This window comes from Notothenia rossii (genome assembly GCF_949606895.1).
Source record: "Notothenia rossii genome assembly, chromosome: 1".
Classification (NCBI taxonomy): Eukaryota; Metazoa; Chordata; class Actinopteri; order Perciformes; family Nototheniidae; genus Notothenia; species Notothenia rossii.
The window spans coordinates 43667526-43694425 of record NC_136912.1 but is presented as its reverse complement, the minus strand read 5'-3'; the positions used below and the strand labels follow the sequence as shown (position 1 = coordinate 43694425).

Genomic DNA, 26900 nt, shown 5'->3' with positions numbered 1-26900 from the left:
AATATATAAAAGCATTTATTTCAAATTGTGGAGCAGTCAGTTTATAATTTTGGCAGCACTGTTGAGCATTTTGAAAATGTATTTTCAGGCCTCTGTGCAAAGCTTAAGTATTTTTATCTGTATAGCCACATGGTGTAAAGTAACTAAGTTCATAAACTCAACAAGTACTATACTTGGGCACAATTTTGAGATACTTGTACTTTATTTAAGTATTTCAATGTTTTGCTACTTTGTTCTTCTACTCCACTACAGTTCAGAGGTACATGGTGTACTTTGACTCCACTACATGTATTTAATACCTTTAGTTACTTCACAGATCTGGATTAATTAAGTGAAATATAATCAAGTGTTAAATCAGACTTTAGTTCCACCTGGAGTAAATCCACAAGCTACCCTGCAGTATACAAAGTCATTCAAACTAGCTGCACCTTTAGCAGCTTTGAGAACACTTTCATGATCAATCATTATAAAACATATCATATCTATTATTCTGAAATGGACCAATGTGCACAATGACTACTTTTACTGTCGCTACTTTCACTATATTTTGATGATAATACTTTTCTACTTTTACTTGAGGAACATTTTGAATGCAGGACTTTTACTGTAACAGAGTATTCCTACACTCTGGGACTATTACTTTTACTCAAGTACAAGATCTGAGTACTTCTACTTTTACTCAAGTACAATATATATACTTATACCACCTCTGTTTATAGCCTATGAAAAAAACTATTAGAAATAGAAGGCTAAAGCTAACGTTAGCAGATAGTGACAATGTATGCTAGCTAGCTAGCTCAACGATTCCTTAAATAATATTGCCACAGAAAAACTTTTCAGTTCACATCACGCTCTGCCGCTCCGACAGGGAGCTGTGCTCTGAACACCTGAACGGCCCGTTCTAACAGCTGTTCACCAGCGGTCCAGTCTGTGCCACAGTGACACCGGACGCACAGTTAATATTAACGAACGCACCCGTAGGTAATGTAGCTGCTGAAGCTAGACCATCATCTCGGAGCAGCAGAGCCTTATTATACATCCATGAGCAGAGCCGACAGGCAGAAAGACTCGTGCACACAGCTCGTACTTCATTATAATATTTTAAAAAAGAACACCATGCGTTTCATGATGGCACATAACAGCTCACGGCCGCAGATTACTCCGGATCCCAGCCCCCCCCATACCCCAAAAATATTTGTATTGCAGATCTACATGAATCACACAAACGACTTATTTTGGATTCAAAATGGCGAATTTCGCCGAAAGGTGACAAGTTTGCATCACTGAACATAGACAGAGCACAACTGAAACATAACATCTGAAACGATGTAACAACATAATACACTTGTGGGGATGCTTGGGATGTGAGGAGTGAGGGACACGGCTTAGAACGGGCGTGTCGCCTGGCAGGACAGGAGAGTGTGTGCACCAGTCTGCCTTGATCAATGAATTCATGTCCGTGACACTCACTGCTGCCCACAGCTGTTTTATAGAAGGAAATTCCTTCACTTCATGAAAGTGTTTTAACCACACACACCTCTACTACACACACATGACGGGTGTTATTTTCCCCATAAGGAACAAGTCGCTGCAAATTATCCCGCTTATTACACGGCCAAATTCTCAACAAAGTAACGACATGACTCCCAATATTAATTGAAATGCTTTTATGGATTTAGATTTTTTTTTATTGATTTAAAAAATAGTTGTATGTATTGATTTAAAAAATAGTTGTATGTATTGATTTAAATTGACATGCATCCGCTAAGAAAAATAGTCCGTTGTTACAGTTTTTTAAACAGTCTGAATGAAACGGCAGCTCTCAGCTGTGTATTTACAAAACTAATGGCCCATCAACCACAGCTCTCTCCCCCCTCCCCCCTTGATCTTTCTTCTCCAGCAGCTAAATTAACGGTAGGTTACTCTGAGTGACAAGCTTACAGTTAGACACAACACTGTCATTGCAAGTGACCCTCAGTTAGTTGACTTTTATGTTCAACTGCTAAATTCGTTACTGATAAAAAAAGGGCTTCTACTGTACCTAATTACCTTAACACTAGAACCGCCAGAGGTTTTTGTATAGGCCTACCTAAACCTGTCAAATCCCGCTATTAGAATGCAATTTTTAACAACATAGGGTGCTACATAACACACTTTCAAGAAAAGTCAGGGACTGGGAGACTTTCATATTTTATTAAAAAAAAGTTACATTGCACACACACAACAACACATCACACAAATTGACCCGATTGGCGGTTCTAGTATTAAATAAACTCACTAATTAATGAAACCAGTTCAATACGCATTATTCTTATTCTTATCATTCTTTATGAGCGCAGAAATAGTCTTAAAATGAGATCTGTTTTTTAAATGAAATCTGACGGCAGGCAGTTAGCTCTGATCACCTATGACAAATGCGCCGCACCTAATCGCTGGCAATTCAGCCACAGACACTGTTCGAAATGGGAGGGAGCTAGGAGGAGCTTGGCTCCCCCGAAGAGGGAGGGAGCTCCCCTGAAGGCTGACTTTGAGATAAATAGGGGGAGCCCAAAACAGTCGTGCATATTTGTGTCACACAGATTAGAAAGGTTGAGTTTCTGTAAATAACAGTTCTTGAAATAAATAATAGTTATTGTTCATTACAGTTTCTGAATATTTGTTTTATATTTGTGAATATGTCTGGGTGTTGCCATCTGTGTGTGGCGGCGCTGCATTCTTACTTACGTTGCTATGATTATGGCGGTGATGCCGGCGCGGTATTTGAAATGTTCATATTGATATTTTTTTAACTCTGGCTGTGCAATAAAAAAATATGGCAAAACGAAAACAGCCAAGCGTCACAGCTTTTGGATTCACAAGCAAAGAAGCGAAGGAGTCTAAAAAGGACAACGTGAACGGAAAACAACTTTTAGTTGGCCGGCTGTAAGCGGCGTTAGGGTCGAGTTTGACAGCTCCACACCGAGGGAGAGGCCTGCCGATGCGGAGCCTGAAGAGGCTTCATCAACGGCCACATCCGCCGGCATAGTGACACCGTCTGTATTAGTAGAAGAGTGTTTTTATAGCAATTGATCGCATCCGCGCTGCTGCGCCAGTCAACAGAGCGTGCGTGTGACATATTTAGTAGCAGGATGTGCTCTGAAAAATAGGGCTCCCCGAAAGCAAATGGGTAATTCGAAAACTGACAGAGCTCCCTCTATACAAATCAAACTGTAGAAGGTGTGAAAGCACCTATTGTTTTAAATAATGGTCGGAATGTGACCTGTGAGCCTTCTGAATTACCGTGGGACAGCACATTCTAAACTAAAATGTTCAATCAATAAAGTAACATCTTATCTTATCTTAATAATATCTTCATATTAATAATAATAATAAATCATACAGTATGTGTCCGAAAGGGAGCAGGAGGAAGCAAACACAAAAATATACTGCATATTAAAGCAAACTATTGTAAAGGTTAAAGTATGAGCATAACAAATAAAGAAGTGTAATGTAAACATTTACATTATAATTATGATTATTTAATATATAAAGACTATATATTATTGAATTACAAGATTAGATATACTTTAGTTGATCTAAAATATTGATGTGTTAAAATGCTCTTCAAAACACAACTGAAAGTCCATGAAACTTGTCTTTCTGTATTTGTGAATGAAGCGCCATCTCCTGGTTAAAACCTGAAATTGAAAATCTGGCAACGCCCTCTTGGGAAATAGTGGGAGGGCTTAACATTCCTCTATACTGGTCTTTGGCTGGTGGTAGGCAGGAAGCTGTAAGCTGGAGTCCGAAATTCAGTGCTCCATCTGTAGCTCAACGATTCCTTAAATAATATTGCCACAGAAAAACTTTTCAGTTCACATCACGCTCTGCCGCTCCGACAGGGAGCTCTGCTCTGAACACCTTGAACGGCCCGTTCTAACAGCTGTTCACCAGTGGTCCAGTCTGTGCCACAGTGATTCCGGACGCACAGCTAATATTAACGAACGCACCCGTAGGTAATATAGCTGCTGAAGCTAGACCATCATCTCGGAGCAGCAGAGCGTTATTATACATCCATGAGCAGAGCCGACAGGCAGGAAGACTCGAGCACACAGCTTGTACTTCATTATAATATATAAAAAAAGAACACCATGCGTGTCATGATGGCACATAACAGCTCACGGCCGCAGATTACTCCGGGTCCCAGCCCCCCCCATACCCCAAAAATATTTGTATTGCAGATCTACATGAATCACACAAACGACTTATTTTGGATTCAAAACGGCGAATTTCGCCGAAAGGTGACAAGTTTGCATCACTGAACATAGACAGAGCACAACTGAAACATAACATCTGAGATGTAACAACATATTACACTTTTCGGGGATGCTTGGGATGTGAGGAGTGAGGGACACGGCTTAGAACGGGCGTGTCGCCTGGCAGGACAGGAGAGTGTGTGCACCAGTCTGCCTTGATCTATGAATTCATGTCCGTGACACTCACTGCTGCCCACAGCTGTTTTATAGAAGGAAATTCCTTCACTTCATGAAAGTGTTTTAACCACACACATCTCTACACACACATGACGGGTGTTATTTTCTCCATAAGGAACAAGTCGCTGCAAATCATCCCGCTTATTACACGGCCACATTCTCAACAAAGTAACGAGATGACTCCCAATATTAATTGGAATGCTTTTATGAATTTAGAAAATGTTTTTATTGATTTAAAAAATAGTTGTATGTATTGATTTAAAAAATAGTTGTATGTATTGATTTAAATTGACATGCATCCGCTAAGAAAAATAGTCCGCTGTTACAATTTTTTAAACAGTCTGACTGAAACGGCAGCTCTCAGCTATGTATTTACACAACTAATGGCCCATCAACCACAGCTCTCTCCCCCCCTCCCCCCTTGATCTTTCTTCTCCAGCAGCTAAATTAACGGTAGGTTACTCTGAGTGACAAGCTTACAGTTAGACACAACACTGTAATTGCAAGTGACCCTCAGTTAGTTGACTTTTATGTTCAACTGCTAAATTCGTTACTGATAAAAAAGGGCTTCTACTGTACCTAATTACCTTAACACTAGAACCGCCAGAGGTTTTTGTATAGGCCTACCTAAACCCGTCAAATCCCGCTATTAGAATGCAATTTTTAACAACATAGGGTGCTACATAACACACTTTCAGGAAAAGTCACGGACTGGGAGACTTTAATATTTTATTGAAAAAAAGTAACATTGCACACACACAACACACATCACACAAATTGACCCGATTGGCGGTTCTAGTGTTAAATAAACTCACTAATTAATGAAACCAGTTCAATACGCATTATTCTTATTCTTATCATTCTTTATGAGTGCAGAAATAGTCTTAAAATCAGATCTGTTTTTTAATGAAATCTGACGGCATGGTTAGCTCTGATCACCTATGATAAATGCGCCGCACCTAATCGCTGGCCATTCAGCCACAGACACTGTTCGAAATGGGGGGGAGCTAGGGGGAGCTTGGCTCCCCCGAAGAGGGAGGGAGCTCCCCTGAAGGCTGACTTTGAGATAAATAGGGGGAGCCCAAAACAATCGTGCATATTTGTGTCACACAGATTAGAAATGTTGAGTTTCTGTAAATAACAGTTCATAAAATAAATAATAGTTATTGTTCATTACAGTTTCTGAATATTTGTTTTATATTTGTGAATATGTCTGGGTGTTGCCATCTGTACGTGGCGGCGCTGCATTCTTACTTACGTTGCTATGGTTATGGCGGTGATGCCGGCGCGGTATTTGAAATGTTCATATTGATATGTTTTTAACTCTGGCTGTGTAATAAAAAAATATGGCAAAACGAAAACAGCCAAGCGTCACAGCTTTTGGATTCACGAGCAAAGAAGCGAAGGAGTCTAAAAATGACAACGTGAACGGAAAACAACTTTTAGTTGGCCGGCTGTAAGCGGCGTCAGGGTCGAGCTTGACAGCTCCACACCGAGGGAGAGGCCTGCCGATGCGAAGCCTGAAGAGGCTTCAACAACGGCCACATCCGCCGGCATAGTGACACCGTCTGTATTAGTAGAAGAGTGTTTTTATAGCAATTGATCGCATCCGCGCTGCTGCGCAAGTCAACAGAGCGTGCGTGTGACATATTTAGTAGCAGGATGTGCTCTGAAAAATAGGGCTCCCCTAAAGCAAATGGTTATTCGAAAACTGACAGAGCTCCCTCTATACAAATCAAACTGTAGACGGTGTGAAAGCACCTATTGTTTTAAATAATGGTCGGAATGTGACCTGTGAGCCTTCTGAATTACCGTGGGACAGCACATTCTAAACTAAAATGTTCAATCAATAAAGTAACATCTTATCTTATCTTAATAATATCTTCATATTAATAATAAATCATACAGTATGTGTCCGAAAGGGAGCAGGAGGAAGCAAACACAAAAATATACTGCATATTAAAGCAAACTATTGTAAAGGTTAAAGTATGAGCATAACAAATAAAGAAGTGTAATGTAAACTGTTGCATTCACTGAACACGGGAAATTATAATCCTGCCGTCCTCTCTAGTGTCATGATGAGGTTCAGGTAAAGCACGGTTAATGTATTATATTATTGACTCAATAATATAATACATGACTTTGAGAGTAGGCAATCTAGGCATATTAACTAAATTAATTAAACATACTTATCGCGGCGACGGTGTACTGTGATAATTTTTATTTTTTTATTTTGTTTCAAACATTTTTTTACATTTTTAAATGTTTTACTTGGGGGCCCTTAGTGGCTGCGGGGCCCTTAGTGGCTGTGGAGCCCTAAGTTGCCGCTTATGTCGCTTAATGGGTCGGGCCGGCTCTGCTAACATCACCCATTGTATACCAAAGAAACGTTCACAACAGCGGTCGGTAAATGCAGCTGAAACACATTAATCAACAATGAACCACTGCACTCTGGAGAAAAGTATAAATTTGGTGAAGTCATTATTTAATTTAATCTGGCTTCATATGATTAAAAGCAACACGATAATCGACCCGACGCAGTCCACCATTGTTGTTGTTGTGAGCGCTGTTGGAGAGAAAATCAGCGATGTAAACGGTGATGTCATGACGCAGCCGTGGCAGCACCAGTCGGGCTCTGGGCGGTGTGAACAAAATGGAGGGTGAAAAGAAAAAACGGTTCCGACCAGAAAAGCGCAAGCAGGGAACCTCTTTGGTGTGAAAGGGGCATAAGCGGTTGACCAATCACAACAGGGGTGGCCAGCTAACCAATCAATCTAACCTTACTTTTAAATGTTATCTATCATTTGGCAGTTTTCAGTGTTTATCTGACAGATATTCTACAGATTTATATCTTTCACGGTCAACTTGTATATATTTTACTTTTTAGTTTAGTTACTGTTTTATTTTCTATTTTGAGATGTTAATATTTTATGTTTGTTTATTTATTTTAATTTTTCAAATGAACGCCATGCTGCTTTGACGAAAACATTTCTCAATTTACGATCAATAAAGTATATCTTATCTTAAGAGCTGCTGCTGCACAGGGAGTATGAGAAAAATAAGGAGCTTTTTGAACATTACATGGAGACATGTCGCAGGAGAGACACAACATACTAATATGAACCTGAAAATGAGCAGAATATGTCCTCTTTAATGTCTTCTCACAGACCCAGAGCAAGATAAAGACTTGCCAATCTCCACTGTGAAGACTCAGGAGATTCTTCAGGGCAATGTGGTGCGGGAGAGTGCAGAGGGACACGGCACCATCGAGTGAGTATTGATCGTTTTGGCCAACATTGACCTGCGGTCAGCACCTTTTGTTCATTTGGACATGTGGGCATTTTCAAGTAACAAGCTCTAACAGCAATCCTTTAGAGCAGGGGTCCCCAACCCCCGAGCCGCGGACCGGTACCGGTCCGTGGGTAATTTGGTAACAGGCCGCAGAGAAAAAATAAATAACTTACATTATTTCCGTTTTATTTATTATCTGAGTCTGAACGATGTTTTATTTTTGAAAACTGACCGGATTCCCTCTGTTACATCCGTCGATGCCGCTAATCCGTTGCCGCTAAAATTAAACCCACAAGCTAGCAAAATTAGTAAAAAACAAACGTCTTTGGAAAGTTTCTTTGCGAAGGGGGAAAGGCCCAGTGAGGAGACAGAAGAAGAGCCTACGACTTCCAAGGAAAAAAAAGCTGCATTTAACAGACAATACCAGGAGTCCTACTTAAAATATGGATTTATCGCAACAGGTGATGCCCGCGCACCAAGCCCGCTCTGCATAATATGCGGCAACCGGCTCTCTAATGAGGCAATGAAGCCTTCAAAACTACTTCGCCACTTGGAGACCAAGCACCCTGCATTAAAAGACAAGCCTTCGGAGTATTTTGAAAGAAAAAAAGCATGAACAAGAAGGACAGAAGCAATTCCTGAGGGCCACCACATCAACAAATGCGGGTGCACTGAGAAACCAGCATCATACTTGGTGGCTAACCGTATTGCTAAGGCTAAGAAGCCATTCACCATTGGTGAAGAATTGATCCTGCCCACCACTAAAGACATTTGCCGTGAAGTTCTAGGAGAGGCCGCGGTTAAAAATATAGCACAGGTGCCTCTTTCGGCTAGCACCGTCACTCGGCGCATTGAGAAAATAGCAGAGGACATTGAGACACAATTGTTGGAGAGGATTAATACATCACCGCGGTGAATTTAGTTTTAGGTTGGATATTCGACGGACATTCGAGGACCCGCCAGCAGCGTCAGTTTCCCGGACCCGCCGGCAGCGTCAGTTTAACGGGGAGATCTTCTCCGCGAAACGAGGCTTTCACTTAGGGACCATCAACAAATGACATTTACAATTACACAAGAAAAATGTTCTTTTTAATAAATCGACAGCTTCTCGATCGTGTGAATGTGAAGCAAATTCACCCTAGTGCATACATTTATTGAACAAACCTCTTTTTATTGCATTTTAATACTTTAAATAGGTTTTATTAATATTTTTGATGGAAACATTTGCTTATTTCTTCAATAACTTCCAGGTCATGTGACCGATTCACTCAAAATCAGTGCTGGGGCAAAGAACTACACTGGCTGCATAGGACACACCTCTTTTTATTGCATTTTAATAGTCTAAATATTTTTATATTAATATTTTTATGGAAAAATTAGCTTATTTCTTCAATACCTTCCAGGTCATGTGAACTAATCACTCAAAATCAATGCTGGGTCAAAGAACTACACTGGCCGCATAGGACACACCTCTTTTTATTGCATTTTAACACTCTAAATATTTGTTATTAATATTTTGATGGAAAAATTAGCTTATTTCTTCAATACCTTCCAGGTCATGTGACCGATTCACTCAAAATCAGTGCTGGGTCAAAGAACTACACTGGCTGCATAGGACACACCTCTTTTTATTGCATTTTAATAGTCTAAATATTTTTATATTAGTATTTTGATGGGAAAATGAGCTTATTTCTTCAATACCTTCCAGGTCATGTGACCTAATCACTCAAAATCAATGTTGGGTCAAAGAACTACACTGGTTGCATAGGACACACCTCTTTTTATTGCATTTTAACACTCTAAATATTTTATATTAATATTTTAATGGAAAAATTAGCTTATTTCTTCAATACCTTCCAGGTCATGTGACCTAATCACTCAAAATCAATGTTGGGTCAAAGAACTACACTGGCCGCATAGGACACACCTCTTTTTATTGCATTTTAACACTCTAAATATTTTTTATTAATATTTTGATGGAAAAATGAGCTTATTTCTTCAATACCTTCCAGGTCATGTGACCGATTCACTCAAAATCAGTGCTGGGTCAAAGAACTACACTGGCTGCATAGGACACACCTCTTTTTATTGCATTTTAATAGTCTAAATATTTTTATATTAGTATTTTGATGGGAAAATGAGCTTATTTCTTCAATACCTTCCAGGTCATGTGACCTAATCACTGAAAATCAATGTTGGGTCAAAGAACTACACTGGCTGCATAGGACACACCTCTTTTTATTGCATTTTAACACTCTAAATATTTTATATTAATATTTTAATGGAAAAAATTACCTTATTTCTTCAATACCTTCCAGGTCATGTGACCTAATCACTCAAAATCAATGTTGGGTCAAAGAACTACACTGGCTGCATAGGACACACCTCTTTTTATTGCATTTTAACACTCTAAATATTTTTTATTAATATTTTGATGGAAAAATGAGCTTATTTCTTCAATACCATCCAGGTCATGTGACCGATTCACTCAAAATCAGTGCTGGGTCAAAGAACTACACTGGCTGCATAGGACACACCTCTTTTTATTGCATTTTAATAGTCTAAATATTTTTATATTAGTATTTTGATGGAAAAATTAGCTTATTTCTTCAATACCTTCCAGGTCATGTGACCTAATCACTCAAAATCAATGTTGGGTCAAAGAACTACACTGGCTGCATAGGACACACCTCTTTTTATTGCATTTTAACACTCTAAATATTTTATATTAATATTTTGATGGACAAATTAGCTTATTTCTTCAATACCTTCCTGGTCATGTGACCGATCCACTCAAAATCAATGTTGTGTCAAAGAACTACACTGGCTAAATAGGACACACCTCTTTTTATTGCATTTTAATACTTAAAATATTTTTATATTAATATTTTAATGCGAAATTGAGCTTATTTCTTCAATACCTTCCAGGTCATGTGACCTAATCACTCAAAATCAATGCTGGGCCAAAGAACTACACTGGCTGAATAGGACACACCTCTTTTTATTGCATTTTAAATACTTAAATAATTTGTATATTAATATTTTGATGCAAAAATTTGCTTATTTCTTCAATACCTTCCAGGTCATGTGACCGATTCACTCAAAATCAATGTTGGGTCAAAGAACTACACTGGCTGAATAGGACACACCTCTTTTTATTCCATTTTAATACTTAAAATATTTTTATATTAATATTTGAATGCAAAATTGAGCTTATTTCTTCAATACCTTCCAGGTCATGTGACCTAATCACTCAAAATCAATGCTGGGCCAAAGAACTACACTGGCTGAATAGGACACACCTCTTTTTATTGCATTTTAATACTTAAATAATTTGTATATTAATACTTTGATGCAAAAATTAGCTTATTTCTTCAATACCTTCCAGGTCATATGACCGATTCACTCAAAATCAGTGCTGGTTCAAAGAACTACACTGGCTGCATAGGACACACCTCTTTTTATTGCATTTTAATAGTCTAAATATTTTTATATTAGTATTTTGATGGGAAAATGAGCTTATTTCTTCAATACCTTCCAGGTCATGTGACCTAATCACTGAAAATCAATGTTGGGTCAAAGAACTACACTGGCTGCATAGGACACACCTCTTTTTATTGCATTTTAACACTCTAAATATTTTATATTAATATTTTAATGGAAAAATTACCTTATTTCTTCAATACCTTCCAGGTCATGTGACCTAATCACTCAAAATCAATGTTGGGTCAAAGAACTACACTGGTTGCATAGGACACACCTCTTTTTATTGCATTTTAACACTCTAAATATGTTTTATTAATATTTTGATGGAAAAATGAGCTTATTTCTTCAATACCTTCCAGGTCATGTGACCGATTCACTCAAAATCAGTGCTGGGTCAAAGAACTACACTGGCTGCATAGGACACACCTCTTTTTATTGCATTTTAATAGTCTAAATATTTTTATATTAATATTTTGATGGAAAAATTAGCTTATTTCTTCAAGACCTTCCAGGTCATGTGACCTAATCACTCAAAATCAATGTTGGGTCAAAGAACTACACTGGCTGCATCGGGCACACCTCTTTTTATTGCATTTTAATACTTTAAATATTTTTATATTAATATTTTGATGGAAAAATTAGCTTATTGCTTCAATGGAGGATCCTTTGACCTAAGATGTTCATCGTCATAACCACACTGTAGCTATGTTCGTATGACAAATAAAAACCTTGAACCTTGATTCATGAATTAAAGTGCTACTTGTTGTTTTGCCCGCTGACCGGCTGGTCCTGTTGCTCGTCTTTTTTTTGTAACTAGCTGATGCTCAATCTAATCCTGTTCTTCAAAGTCACTGTCGGACTCAGAATTCTCAGAAATGTGACCCACACATTCTGATACACCTTCCCCTTCCTCTACATCATCGTCAAATGGTTCTCTCTCTTCCAAAATCATTTGCAAGGCCCTCTGAGCAGAGCATAATTTGGCCATCTTGATCAGTTGTGATAAGACACACACACACAAACACACACACACACACACACACACACACACACACACACACACACACACACACACACACACACAATTTCCACATTCGTGTTAGCCCCGAACCTCCTGTTTGTAATATAAATGTGTAGTACAGTGGGTGGTCATTTTAAATGTGTTCTGATATAAGTTCTTCACAGAAAATTAGCCAACGCCATTGAGTGTGAGGTTGAACAAATAATGTATCATATCATTTTTGTTGATTTATTTATATAGATTTTTTGATTAGATCATAGATACGTCCATGAGTTAAGACCATGGTTAAGACATGATATGATGATTCACACTCATGTACAGGTGGCGGTATGCACCTTTAAAGTTGTTTGCAATACGCCAAACATCGAGAGAAGAAGAAGAAGAAGAAGAAGAACACGAAGAAGACATTTTAGAAACCAGATCACATTGTTTGATCTAAAAATGGTGCGCTTCAAAAAAGGCAAGACAAAGAAAGCTTTAGACCTGTGGCAACAAGCAGGAGGTAGAGATTTCATCACCAGGTCTTTAATTTCTCATGGTTTTAGTGAAGTTAATGTTACAACTGAGCAGTGGTCCTCAGTTACACTTACAGTGTTTAAAGGTAATAAGAAAGAGCATCTTAAGTGGTTGAGGGTCATCTGGGGTGAAGACCGACGTGGAGTCCGGACTGAGGTGCTTCAAGCAGGTACTGTTAAAAAATAATTTTGATGAGCCCCAGAGCAGAGTCCCGCCTCGGATACCCGGCGGATAACCCGCAAAATAGTTGTGTAACGGGCAGACCCGGCGGCAGACATACGTCTCTGGGCGGGCATTTGATTTGCCAGGGCGGGCCACCCCGAAACTTACATTTCCCGGGAAATCTGAATTGTCAACGGGGGTGGGGACTTGGGCAAGCACGCAGGCAAACTTGAGGAGCGTACACAGGGTGGAGTGAGGTTGAGCGATAAAGAGAAAGGGGGAGAGAGAGAGAGAGAGAGAGATTGAGCGAGGGGCAGATAGCGTGTGCAGCGGTCTGTTTGCGCACAGAACCGGAGTTTGTGAGAGAGCCGGCTTGAGAGTCAATTTCTCTGAGTTGCCATATTCCTTTCATGAACCACTTCCTGATATCCATTGTTGCAGATAAATATAAATGATAATAGACAAACTAACCTAGCAAGAGTATACTGTCAGGCTGCTGTGCCGCATCTCACTCAAACACCCACATGACTCAACCCAGCGAAAAACCAGTCTCGCGCGCAGCCTTTCATTCAGAATTTCATTGAGAATTTCATAGCAAAATAAAAAAATGATATTAAACTAATCTTTCAACATAGTTTAAAACAAAAATAAATATTAGGACAGAGCCCTACAAATAACAACCATAAACATAATAATAAAACAATTACAATGTTGTATTCAGCCCTGATTAAAACTGCGGGCCCAAATCCTGGATGGGCGGGCCCAAATCCTGGATGGGCGGGCCCGGCCCCATGGGGCTCGCCCATGACGCCGGGTCTGGTAACGGGCAAAACATACACGTAGGCCCATATCCAGGGGTGCACATAACTGGTACGCAGGTACGCATGCGCGGAAACAATCTGAATTGCGTACCGTCACTTGTGTCACAAAGTGCATTTGCGTACCGTGGTACTTGTGAAGCTTTTCCAGAAGGCGGTTCGATCACCGGACGACAGAGTCGGTCTCCGTGTGCACAGACGGGGCTAATGTTAACGTCGGTCTGTACAACGGAATTGTGCCAAAAACTACGCCAACCGGCTGCGGAGGGAGACTCACTGGAGAACTGCGCTAAAACAGCTGATCACAACGTTCACGCTCTGTGGTCACGAAGTACTCCACTAGCCCCCCCAAAAATTCACAACGGGTCGGGTCGTGGGTCTTATATCAACAGGTCGGGTCCAGATTTGACTTGAAGATAATTGCGTGTAACGGGTCGGTTCGCAGTTGCTACTGAGCTGCGAGGGTTCGGGTGGTTGCAGATTTGCAAAACTGGACCCATGCAGGACTCTGCCCCAGAGGCTTTTAAGTTGAAGCTTAACCCTTGTGAATCCCTTTTTAAAAACATTACTCTGAAAACACTAACGACAAAAATGTCTGCATCTAAAAATACTGTAATAAAGATATTATAGGCTATGTTAATAATGTTGTTCCACTTTCAATTACTTACATTTTTTAACCCAATTCAGTGCTGATCATAATTATCAAATGTTCATTCACTTTTATTTTTTTCGCTAGGGATTTGAAAGTCACTATTTTGATTACACATTATTAAGAACATGTTTCCAAAACACTAACATCTTTACCAAATGCCGTGTCATATTCTTAACACAATCAGAATGCTCGCAAAATTAAACAGTAGCCTGGATAATACATTTCATTAGGGAGGCATAAGGGTTAATGTTCTTATTTAATTAAATACTACAGCCATCACAGTAGGATGTTAACATAATTTACTGTAATTGACCCAAGGATGGCAGATTGCTTAAAGTTGCATTGTAGTCTTGCAATAAGAGATACAGTAGTTAAATGAGATTTTTTACTTTTGTAATGTTTGTATTTAGGAAAATATGTCAGTGAAAGAGGGAGAGATGGACAGCACAGTATCAAGAAACAGTCTTACAGCGCACCTACGGGTGAGGAAGACGAGGACACAAGTCAGGATGAAAGGGAAATAAGTAACGCACAGCCACAGTCTGAGATAGACACAGAAGAGTCAGACCAACAAAGTACAGAGACAGACACCAAAACGACAACAACAATGAACAGAAAGGGACAAACAGGCAAGGACAAGAAAGGGCCAGAAAAGGATAAAAAAAGAAAAAGAAACAAACGAAAAACAGGGACAGAGCCTGTGGGGAAAGATGAAGATAAGAACGATGAAGAAAAACAGTCTTACAGCGCACCTACAGGTGAGAAAGACGAGGACACAAGTCAGGATGACAGGGAAATAAGTAACGCACAGCCACAGTCTGAGATAGACACAGAAGAGTCAGACCAACAAAGTACAGAGACAGCCACCAAAATGACAACAACAATGAACAGAAAGGGAAAAACAGGCAAGGACAAGAAAGGGCCAGAAAAGGATAAAAAAAGAAAAAGAAACAAACGAAAAACAGGGACAGAGCCTGTGGGGAAAGATGAAGATAAGAACAATGAAGAAAAACAGTCTTACAGCGCACCTACAGGTGAGAAAGACAAGGACACAAGTCAGGATGACAGGGAAATAAGTAACGCACAGCCACAGTCTGAGATAGACACAGAAGAGTCAGACCAACAAAGTACAGAGACAGCCGCCAAAATGACAACAAAAATGAACAGAAAGTGCAAAGCAGGGCCAAAAAAGTTCAAAATTGCCATGACAAGAAAACAATGGAACAAAATTAAACCTGAACATTGCAAAAAAAAACTCCGTCCCCCCTGGACTGATACATTTTATCAGGAATTTTTGAAAAATAATCCATGCTGCACACTTGCTTTCAAATACCAGCATGTTAAGACAAATGATAGCCGTAAAAAGAATTCACCATTTTTCTGTGCCTCTGCAAAATGCACATTTAATGGATGCAACGCTGTCTACAGTTTCTCAAAAAAGAACAGGCCAAAATCAACGGATAAAAAAATATTTTTTTAAAGTCATGCGCATTGGTGAAGTTATACACCATAAAAATCAAAGGCGATTTAGACCAGCAAAATACACGAGAAGAGGAACAATTTCCAAAGCCTTAACCAGTGGTGTCAGCAATTATTATTACACTATGTTGAGACAGACACCAGTAGAGGAAATAATGGCTGGTAACATAAGCAGAAGCCTCACCAAAGACGTATTAAAGAAAATATCCTCTGAAGTGAAGAAAAGTGCAAGGCTCCACGATGACATGATGCTTGAACTCATGTTGACTCAAAAATAATCAAAGAGAGCAGCAGTCATGCATCATCAAAAGGCTATCTTCAGCACCTACAAATTGATCCGTTTGCTGTGCATTTATACACAGATGCTGGAATAAAGATATTGACTGAGCACTTGAAAAAGCCAACACCTACGGCCCTCTACCTTGATGCCACAGGCAGCGTGATACAGAAAATTCCTGATCAAAATAAGCGGGTCTTGTATTATGCTTTGGTTTTGCCCGGAATGGGTAAGGATAAGCCTCCCTTGCCTGTCACAGAACTGATCACCAATAGCCATTCCATTCCATCTATTTCCCATTGGCTCATGGAATTTAAGAGAAAGTTGTCTTACACAACAAAAAGAAAGATAGCACAGGTTGAGACAGATTATAGTTGGGCTCTGATAAACAGTGTGCTTCTGTCTTTTAACAGGGAAAATATGTCAGTGTACCTTGACAGAGCATTTGAGATAGTGTCTGGACAAACTGAACTGATTCCTAACTTCACTGTGCTGCATCTGTGCTCTGCTCATATCATGAAGGCTGTGTCACAAGCATTTGGAAAAAAAACTGTAGACAGAGGCACACAGGAATATGCAACATTCTGTTTCGCGTACATCCTGAACTGCACAAGTATGCAGGAAGCCTTTGATGTTTTTTATCATATGTGTGTGCTTTTTGATGCAGAGGAGTACACTAATTTGGTGAAACAGAGCAAAATGTACCTCGACAAGTGCATTTTGCAAACTCGGGACGTGAAACTGAAGGAAAGTGGACATGTAATGGGAGAGGAGGAAAGCAAAATGGAAAAAAATGCTCATAACATTATTGGAAAGTCCCCTTTTACACAAGCTTTTCAAATCAGACGGGACCAAGCAGAGTGTGACATTCTCTCTGACGATGCTGTTCATGTAAAAAACCACTACCTCTGTCCTGGTGCCATTGATGCACTGTTAAAAAACTACATGGGGATCTTCCCATTGTGGAGTGGTTTGTTGCTTGGGGATCTGTCGCGACATAGAAAAGGTACCTCTAAAAAAGATGGAAGTCATAAAACCAGGGATACCAACTGCCATGTTGAGCTCTGGTTTGGGTTGGTCAAACACTCCATCCTTTTAAAAAAAAAGTACCTGAGACCAGCTGAGTTTGTCTCCAAAATGTATGCCTCAATACAAGGAAGATATATAGAGCACATTGAGCAACACAATCTGCCAATGCATATTCTGGACAAAAACTTTGGACATCCTAGCAGGCCAGATGATGACCACGAGGAACAGTGGAACAAGCGGGAAAGTTCTGCTGGTCACACCAAGCCCAAGTCCAAGTACTTCAATCCACCAAAAACACTACCCAACCCCAAGAGCCCACCTGCCACAAAGGTGAAGAAAAGAAAAGTGGACCAACAGGAAAAATATGCACAGGGAAATGTGAGTTTCTCTAAGACTTACTATGTTCAGAGTGTGTAAATTGTTCTCCAGCATTTTAATTGTAACAATGGAATAAGTAAATATTGTCAGAAAGTAAAGCATGGACTAAATTGGTGAGTGAGGTGAAGGACAAAGGACATGAAGTATTATAACCCAATATGATTAGGTGCATGTTGTAGGGGGAGAATATGAAGATGAAAAATGTAAATACAGCATACAAACTTATAACAGAAACTAGATTTCTAAATCAGACTTTAAACTGCAATTACAGTTTCTGTTCCTGAGCAGCCTGTTTAATGTCATTTAGTGAAAACTCTAAAAGGGACTGAGGTTAAATGCATACACATGGACAGTTTAATTATATTTTGTGTATGTAGCTTTGATGGTGCATATACAAAAACAAGGCCTCCACCCAAACATTCAAGATTTTTAACCCTCTGGTATCATTCAAATGCACTACCCTAATTAGTCATTCGGGACAAAAATGTCCAGAGTGATACCGGAGGGTTAAAAGATTCCTCAAGTGTCCATATTAAACAGAATGCATCTATTTCCCCTCAATCTTGACTTAGTTGACCTGGCTGTGGAAAAAAAAGGACACCGAGGTGGTCGTGGCAGTGCTCCCCTCACAGATGAAAGGACGCATCTTACTTATCCGCCACTGTGAGCTATGCTCACTTCGACCCCACCAGTGGTTGACAGGGGAGGTACGTTACTACATGTTTCAAGTGTCTGAAGTTTCACTCTACACTGTGTCATTTTCTTTATCTAGCATTTAACGATTTCTGCCCAAAAAGTATCTGAAAAAAATGTCTAGATACTTTTGTCAGTCACAAGATTCTCAAAGTTGCAGGGAATGAAAGTTCAGTATAACTGGGAATATGCATTAATTGGCAAATTGTTATGATTTTTTTTGCCAGGTAATTGAAGGCGTGTTTCATGTTGCTGCCGACAAATTCGGCGTTGTGAACAAAATGTACTTGCTAAATCACTACACAGCAGGTGTCATTTTGTTCGGGGACAGAACTCAGCTAACATCTCACAGTTTACCAAAGGTAATGTGTGTGGTCTGTGTATGTTTATGTGTGTGGTGTGTTGTGTTTGTGCATGGTGATACTTTAGGGGGAAGTAGGTGTGGATTTGATTTGTGGGCTCACACTCACCCATTAGGTACATGGAGTGAAGCATTGGCTGAGATCTTAAATAGGAAATTAACTGAGATTATTTTACTGTATCCTCTCTGAAACTATAGTCATTAGTTAAATCACCTGATAAATCTACTTACTTTTGAATTTCCATACCAACACTTGTTTTAAGCACGACAAATGAATGGCACAAGAACAAAATTGTCAGACTAATGTTGTTGTTATTTTTACCTTAGCCTTCAAGTTTGTTTTAATCCTTTATTTGATGGCATTATAGGTAAAATTTGACAACTATGAAGCTGTCCTGTCCTTTGTACTTGTCAACAACAACCACTGGAAGTTGCTGGTTTGTAATTATTTTTGTTATTGTATTATTTCTGTTAAAGCACAAGACTTACATGGTGAAACCAAAAATCTTTTTTGATGAAAAGTGCTTTTACTTTTTCACAGTACATTCATGCCAAAACCAGCACCGTATTCCTGGTGGATCCAGCTCAAAGCATCGAAGAGCTTGATGACTCCGAACATGCTGCCAAAAGAATACAGTAAATCAAAATTCAATAGATATTTGAAAATTCAAGGAAAAACTATATTTAAACGTAAAAAATGTGTCACATTTAGTTACATTCATACTCACAGACAGCATTGAAAGCATTTTAAACAGTCTGATACAGTCTTTGTTCAGACAGTGATATCTATAGCTGACCTGTGGCTGCCCCTTATACAAATAAATGGTCATATGGTGAATACAAACAGTATGAATTTCTGTTACATTATCTTTAGGAGCCACATAATTAGAAATGTAAAGTGTGTTGACATTATCCTTTCTCAGGGAGTACTTCAGGATGAGGAGGACACGCCACAGCATAACAGACTGGGTGGATGTTAAGTGGAAGGGAGGCGTTATGGGTCACCCACTTCAAAAGGATGGATGTAGCTGTGGTGTCGTTGTTGTGAAGGTGAGTTGAAGAGATTCTGTTTTCATCCAGTTAACAAGCAGAGTTTTTAATGTGAAAGACAGTTTAATGCAAGGACGGATTTAAAAAAGCTGTCAAAAGTAGTGGTTGACCGATAAAGGTTTTTTAAAGGCCGATGCTGATCCCCATAATATTTAGCAGGCAGGTTGGCCAATGGACAATATATAGTATAATGCCGATATCATGTTGTTGTTTATTGTATTTTTCACAACTGACAACAATTGGATTATGACACAACATTGTTGAACTTAAATTAGTATTCACTTGAACACAGAAAGTTTAATTGACAAAACTTTGCTTCTGAATATCTCAAAATTCCAATAATAGGACCGGTCTATATCAATAATCAAAGGTTTTGGGAGGCATTCTAGTCAAGGGTGGATGTTTTCTATAATGTGTCTCATGTTTTTGTCTGTATCTGTATTACTATACAATAAAGAAGAAAAACCCTCCATAACATAAGTGTTGTTTGTTTAGATGGCAAAGGCAGTCATGGAATCCTTCCCTCTGATCCCGAATGTGAATTTCGAGTGTTCAAAGAAATACATGACACAGGAGAGGAGAGAACTGGCTCTCGAAATCCTTGAGGCACCAGGTCAGGGCCGGCCCAACCCATTAAGCGACATAAGCGGCCGCTTAGGGCCCCGCAGCCACTGAGGGGCCCCCTAGCAAAAAAATTTTTTTAATTTTTTTTAATTTTTTTTTTTTATCTCAGTACACCGTTGCTCTACTCTAAAGTCGCTTCTAAAACGCGATCTGATCTAGCTGTGTATATTTTGTTATTTTTGATTGTTATATTCAATCCAGTGTTCGAAATGGGGGGGAGCCAAGGGGGAGCTTGGCTCCCCCGAAGAGGGAGGGAGCTCCCCTGAAGGCCGACTTTGAGATAAATAGGGGGAGCTGCATATTTGTGTCACACAGATTAGAAATGTTGAGTTTCTGTAAATAAAAGTTCTTGAAATAAATAATAGTCATTGTTCATTACAGTTTCTGAATATTTGTTTTATATTTGTGAATATTTCTGGGTGTTGCCATCTGTACGTGGCGGCGCTGCATTCTTTACGCTACTTACGTTGCTATGGTTACGGCGGCGATGCCGGCGGCGTATTTGAAATGTTCATAAAAAATATGGCGAAACGAAATCAGCCAAGCCTCGCAGCTTTTGGATTCACAAGCAAAGAAGCGAAGGATTCTAAAAATGACAACGTGAACGGAACAACTTTTAGCTAGCCGGCTGTAAGCGGCGTTAGGGTCGCGTTTGACAGCTCCACACCGAGGGAGAGGCTTGCCGATGCGGAGCCTGAAGAGGCTTCAACAACGGCCACAGCCGCCGGCGCCACCTGCACTAGCAAACCTGACGATGCCCATGACCTGCCTTTTAACTGGACACAGAAAAGATGGAGTGAGTGGAATGAAAGCTATCCATGGCTTTTCATTCCACTCACTCGTATATTGATCTCTCTGCCGCTCGCAGAAAAATCCACCGGAGTGCACCTTTCACAAGAAAGGATTCAGGGAAAAGTCAGCAGTGATTAAAAGAATAACCTGCGGAAAAAGATTTATAATCACCATAAGGGCCAGGCAAACGAAAAAGCGATCGAGATTTCGGAGAGGAGAAAAAAAGATGTCCTACCAAACAAGCTATTGGCGATCAATGTTGACCTAATGCAGGAAACATATAGATCTTTCAGGTCTGCCTATATGATTAGCAATAAAATAAATAAATAGGGCTCCCCCGAAAGCAAATGGGTAATTCGAACACTGATTCAATCTCATTAGCTACAGGCATTTGAAGCTTGTAAAGGGAGGATGACAGCTCTCACTCGCCACTCTGCTGTTCCGCAGCGCCGCTTCCCCTCCCTCCGCTGAAATGATGAATGTAAGGTGTATAGTAATCATAGATAACACGGCAGGGTCCGTTACAGTTTGTTTTCATCTGATTTCAAATAAACAAAGTATTGGCTTTCAGAATATTAAACTTGTTTCGGCAAATTCAGATGATAAATACAACTTTGAAGCTTGTAACGGCATAATTAAAAGCGGAGAACGGAGTAACTTGACGTCACAGCAGGCATAACAACAGCCGGTGTTTCTCGAGTGTTTTCCCACAATACACACAAATGCAAAAATACAAAAACACACACACACACACACACACACACACACACACACACACACACACACACTCGCGGGCTTCCCCCAGACCAGTAATCCAAACGAAAATATCTTCCCTCCGTACTATTTTGATAATTTGCTCTGCTAATAATCAATCAGATCGATCCAGAGAAGAGGAAACTTTGAAGGCCTTTTTCTCAAAATGATGACTCTGTAACAGTCATTATATAATGTGACATATTTTGCTTAATATTTGGAGTACAAAAACAATCGTCGTGGCGTAGGTGTTACTCTCATCTATCTCAGATAGAAGATATGATTGGAGACGACCAGCCAATCAGAATTGACCTTCTCGAGTTCTCCGATTGGTTGGTTTTGTGGCACATTTGTAACGCTGTGACAACTTGAGCGAGCAGGCAGGCAAAGCTGAGCGCTCAACTGTGGTGCCTTCAGTTTGCATGATGTCTGGCAAAAAAAGGACATACGCCTCTGGTGATCAAAAACGAAAAAATAGAAAACTTAATGAAGAAAAAAGGCAAGACAATAAAGGTATGTAACTTCATATTATGGCTCTGTCTCCTGTCCTGTGTCCCACTAACAATAGTTGGATAACTTGGATTTGGGAGTATTCTAACTTACTTACTACTACTACTTACTTTCTAGCTAATGTTACAGCTAGCTAACTAGCCAAGTTATCATTATTATCTCAGCCTTTCTGTAGAATAATGCGATGCTATTAACGTTACTGATTAATTTACTTTAGAAAAATTTAGCTCAGGCAGCAAGTCACACTCGTAGCTAATGTTAGCTAGGTATATGTGCTTGTTTCATATTTTGACCAAGTAAACCAATTTCCCCTGGGATTAATAAAGTACTATCTATCTATCTATCTATCTATCTATCTATCTATCTATCTATCGAACTATCCAAACATCATTGTGTGGGTTCTAAGTTCATGTAAATGCAAGTATTCATTGGCTGAATATTGAATTAGCTATATAAAGCTAGTATGTTCCATTTGATGTTCCATTTCAAGTCTGTTTCCATAAAGCTTAACTCTGTAACATACTCTCCTCAGGAGCACTTCTGAAGTACTTTGGAAGCCCACAGCAGGTGCCAGCACACACCACAACGTCCACTGAGGACACTGTTGGTGAGTTCAAATGGGCCCAAAGTGAGAGCTTTCTGAATTTGGAATATTAAGTCATTACATTACGAATCATATATTTCTTTATTCCATAGCAGGTCAATCAACCTCCACCGCTGCTGTTGGTGAATGTGAAACCACAAGGTCAGCTGTTGGCACCAGTGACTCCGATGTCATCCAAGAAACCGCCTCAGACAATGCTGGTAAATGATGTGTTAAGTGTATAGATTAAGCCCATAGAGCTAGCTACAATTGCCATTTGTCGAAGTTCTATTGAGCAAGCTCGCTGTTCATTGCTTATAATAAATATCTGTCATGCATGGGGCAGGAGTTTGATGATACCTGTTTTTAAGGACTGATTCTGGATCAGCACTTTGGAGCTATCTCAAAAGCAGCGCCATAGTGGTGAAAAGACAGCTGATCTAGAGACAGTCCTATAGTCATATATTAAACAATGATATACTTCTTTATTCCATAGCAGTTCCATCAACTTCCATCACTGAAGAAACCACCTCTGACAATGCTGGTAAGTTTAGGCCTACATCAAAGAGACCTTAACTTTGTTTGTCAAGAAAAGCAAAGCACTATACAGGACTGTCTCAGAAAATTAGAATATTGTGATAAAGTTCTTTATTTTCTGTAATGCAATTAAAAAAACAAAAATGTCATACATTCTGGATTCATTACAAATCAACTGAAATATTGCAAACCTTTTATTATTTTAATATTGCTGATTATGGCATACAGCTTAAGAAAACTCAAAAATCCTATCTCAAAAAATTAGAATAGTTCCTCAGACCAAGTAAAAAAAAAAGATTTATAACAGCAAAACACAATCAAACATTTGAAAATGTCCATTAATGCACTCAGTACTTGGTTGGGAATCCTTTTGCACGGATTACTGCATCAATGCGGCGTGGCATGGAGACAATCAGCCTGTGGCATTGCTGAGGTGTTATGGATGCCCAGGATGCTTCAATAGCGGCCTTTAGCTCATTAGCATTGTTGGGTCTGGTGTCTTTCAGCTTCTTCTTCACAATACCCCACATATTCTCTATGGGGTTCAGGTCAGGGGAATTTGCAGGCCAATCGAGGACAGTAATGCCATGGTCAGTACACCAGTTACTGGTGGTTTTGGCACTGTGGGCAGGTGCCAGATCATGCTGGAAAATGAATTCCTCATCTCCATAGAGCTTTTCAGCAGACGGAAGCATGTAGTGCTCTAAAATCTCTTGGTACACAGCTGCATTTACTCTGGGCTTGATGAAACACAGTGGACCAACACCAGCAGCTGACATGGCTCCCCAAACCATCGCTGACTGTCGGAACTTCACACTGGATTTCAAGCAACTTGGATTTTGCTCCTCTCCAGCCTTTCTCCAGACTCTGGCGCCTTGACTTCCAAATGAAATACAAAACTTGCTTTCGTCTGAAAAGAGGACTTTGGACCACTGTGCAACTGTCCAGTGCTTCTTTTCCTTAGCCCAAGTCAGACGCCTCTTCCGTTGTCTTGAGTTCAGAAGTGGCTTGACCATGGGAATACGGCTATTGTAGCCCATTTCCCGGACACGTCTGTGAACAGTGACTTTTGATACCTGGACTCCAGCTTCAGTCCACTGTCTTTGAAGCTCCCCCAAATTCTGGAAGCGACTCTTCTTCACAATGCTGTTAAGGCTGCGGTCATCTCTCTTGGTTGTGCAGCGTTTCCTGCCACATTTCCCCCTTCCAACAGACTTTTTGTGGATGTGCTTTGAAACTGCACTCTGTGAACAGCTTGCTCTTTGAGAAATTTCTTTTTGTGTCTTACCCTCCTGATGGAGGGTGTCAATGACGGTCCTCTGGACAGCAGTCAGATCAGCAGTCTTCCCCATACTTGTGATTTAGTTTACTGAACCAAGCTGAGTGTTTTTCAAGGCTCAGGAAACCCTTGCAGGTGTTTCGAGTTAATTAGACGATTCAAGTGATTCGTTGAACACCCTACTAGTATACTTTTTCATGATATTCTAATATTTAGAGATAGGATATTTGAGTTTTCTTAAGCTGTATGCCATAATCAGCAATATTAAAATAATAAAAGGCTTGCAATATTTCAGTTGATTTGTAATGAATCCAGAATGTATGACATTTTTGTTTTTTTAATTGCATTACAGAAAATAAAGAACTTTATCACAATATTCTAATTTTCTGAGACAGTCCTGTATGTCCAATCAATCATGGTATTATTATTATTATTATTATTATTATTATTATTATTATTATTATTATGAATATTATTATTACTATTGTGTTCAATCATTCAACTGTGTTGTTCATTGCCAGGAACATCAACTTGTAAACATGTCAAGTAACAAAAACTTATTTTTTAAAATTAATTTCCCTATAGGTATTTCTGTACCCATTGAAGTTGAGAGCAGTACCATTACGCCTACTACACCTACCTCTGTAACTTCTACTCCTTTTCTCTCTGGTTCACCAATGGATCCAACTGGGTGGCCATCAGTACTTAACGATCACGTACGTACAGATCTGGTGATTAGGGGGCCAGTACAGGTGGACAGAGATTTTGTATTCCCGAAAACACCAAACAACAGAAGCTTTCATTATCATTACATGTTTAGAACACTTGTAAATGGTGAGAAAGTTAAGCGAAGCTGGTTAATATACTCCAAGAACAATGATTCAGTCTACTGCTTTTGCTGCAAGTTGTTTTCCAAGAAATCATTAAAGCTCATAACAGAGGGACAACAGGACTGGGTGAATATTGGCGCATTACTGAAGCTACACGACAACAGCCCAGATCATGTGAAAAGTGTGTTGACTTGGAAGGAACTAGAGCTCCGTCTTAGAAAAGGGAAGACAATAGACAAAACAGAGTTGTACCTCCTGGAGGCAGAGAAGAAGAGGTGGAGAGAGGTGCTCATTCGGTTGGTTTCCATCATCCAATCTCTAGCAGAGAGGAACCTGGGACTTAGAGGGACTGTTGACACCCTGCATAACCACAACAATGGGAATTTCCTCAAAGAAGTTGAGCTAATTGCCAAGTTTGACTCTGTTCTGAAAGAACACATCAGACGCATTGACAGTGGAGGAAATTACACTACATACTTGGGTAAAACAATCCAAAATGAACTCATGTCCTGTATCAGTGACACAATACTTGCAGCAATGGTGGCTGAAATCAAAGAGTCCAAGTATTTTGCCATCATTTTGGATTGCACCCCAGACGTCAGCCACCAGGAGCAGATAACTGTTGTGATTCGAACAGTGAGTGTGAAGAAAAGGACTGAGATCAGGGAGCACTTTCTGGGGTTCATCATAGCCCCTGCATCCACAGGGCTTGGTTTGTCTACACTCATTTTGAACAGGCTGGAGGAGCTGAAGATCCCCTTTGAGGACTGCAGAGGACAATCCTATGACAATGGTACAAACATGAAGGGCAGAAATAAAGGGGTGCAGGCCAGGCTGTTGGAGAAGAATCCTCGAGCTCTGTATGTTCCTTGTGCAGCCCACACACTGAATTTGATGGTGGCGGATTCAGCCAAAGGATCAATAGATGCTACTTGCTTCTTTGGTAATGTTCAGAAGCTGTACACCTTGTTTTCAGGTTCTCCCCAGAGGTGGACCATCCTAAAAAAACATGTGTACATCACTCTCAAGTCCTGGAGTGAGACGCGGTGGGAGAGCAGAGTGAATAGCATCGAGCCGTTGCGCTACCAAACGAATAAGGTCAGGGAGGCTTTGCTAGAGGTGAGGGAAAACGCAAATGATCTCATGGTCAGAATTGAGGCCCAATCCCTGGCAGAAGAAATTGGATCATTTAGATTCCAAATCTGCACTGTTGTCTGGTATGATATTCTGTCAAAGATCAATACAGTTAGCAAGCTCCTTCAGTCTGTCAACATGCAGCTGGATGTTGCGGTCAGTCTCTTAGACAA

The 26900-nt window shown here is 39.9% G+C and overlaps 2 protein-coding genes across 9 annotated transcripts in view; both read left to right on the top strand.

The window, feature by feature from the left end:
* Positions 1 to 26900, top strand: part of krt222 (keratin 222) — a 154614-nt gene that overhangs the window by 103508 nt on the left and 24206 nt on the right. For all 5 annotated transcript variants that reach the window (XM_079640290.1, XM_079640289.1, XM_079640291.1 and 2 more), the window contains one exon: positions 7640 to 7742. In XM_079640290.1, coding sequence (XP_079496416.1) covers positions 7640 to 7742 — 103 coding nt within the window. The remainder of the gene's footprint in view (positions 1 to 7639; positions 7743 to 26900) is intronic.
* LOC307047644 (uncharacterized protein) lies at positions 11804 to 23217 on the top strand. 4 transcript variants are annotated; one of them, XR_013810513.1, is made up of 8 exons: positions 15698 to 17581; positions 18154 to 18288; positions 18502 to 18636; positions 19004 to 19072; positions 19177 to 19271; positions 19559 to 19685; positions 20181 to 22971; positions 23061 to 23217. XR_013810513.1 is itself a non-coding variant. In XM_079694711.1 (7 exons), the coding sequence occupies exons 2-7, from the start codon at positions 18214 to 18216 to the stop codon at positions 20358 to 20360; spliced, it is 681 nt and encodes a 226-aa protein (XP_079550837.1). In that variant the 5' UTR covers positions 11804 to 12955; positions 18154 to 18213; the 3' UTR covers positions 20361 to 23217. The 4 variants fall into 4 exon arrangements, 3 of the variants coding, with proteins under 3 accessions (XP_079550837.1, XP_079550836.1, XP_079550835.1); XM_079694711.1 differs by lacking the exon at positions 15698 to 17581 and adding an exon at positions 11804 to 12955 and having other exon boundaries at positions 20181 to 23217; XM_079694709.1 differs by having other exon boundaries at positions 20181 to 23217.

Coding starts and splice junctions, on each gene's coding strand:
- LOC307047644 (XM_079694709.1), top strand. CDS start 16,400: ATGGGTAAGGATAAGCCTCCCTTGCCTGTCACAGAACTGATCACCAAT. Junction 19,073..19,176: donor ACAACCACTGGAAGTTGCTG/GTTTGTAATTAT, acceptor ACTTTTTCACAG/TACATTCATGCCAAAACCAG. Junction 19,686..20,180: donor GTGGTGTCGTTGTTGTGAAG/GTGAGTTGAAGA, acceptor TTGTTTGTTTAG/ATGGCAAAGGCAGTCATGGA.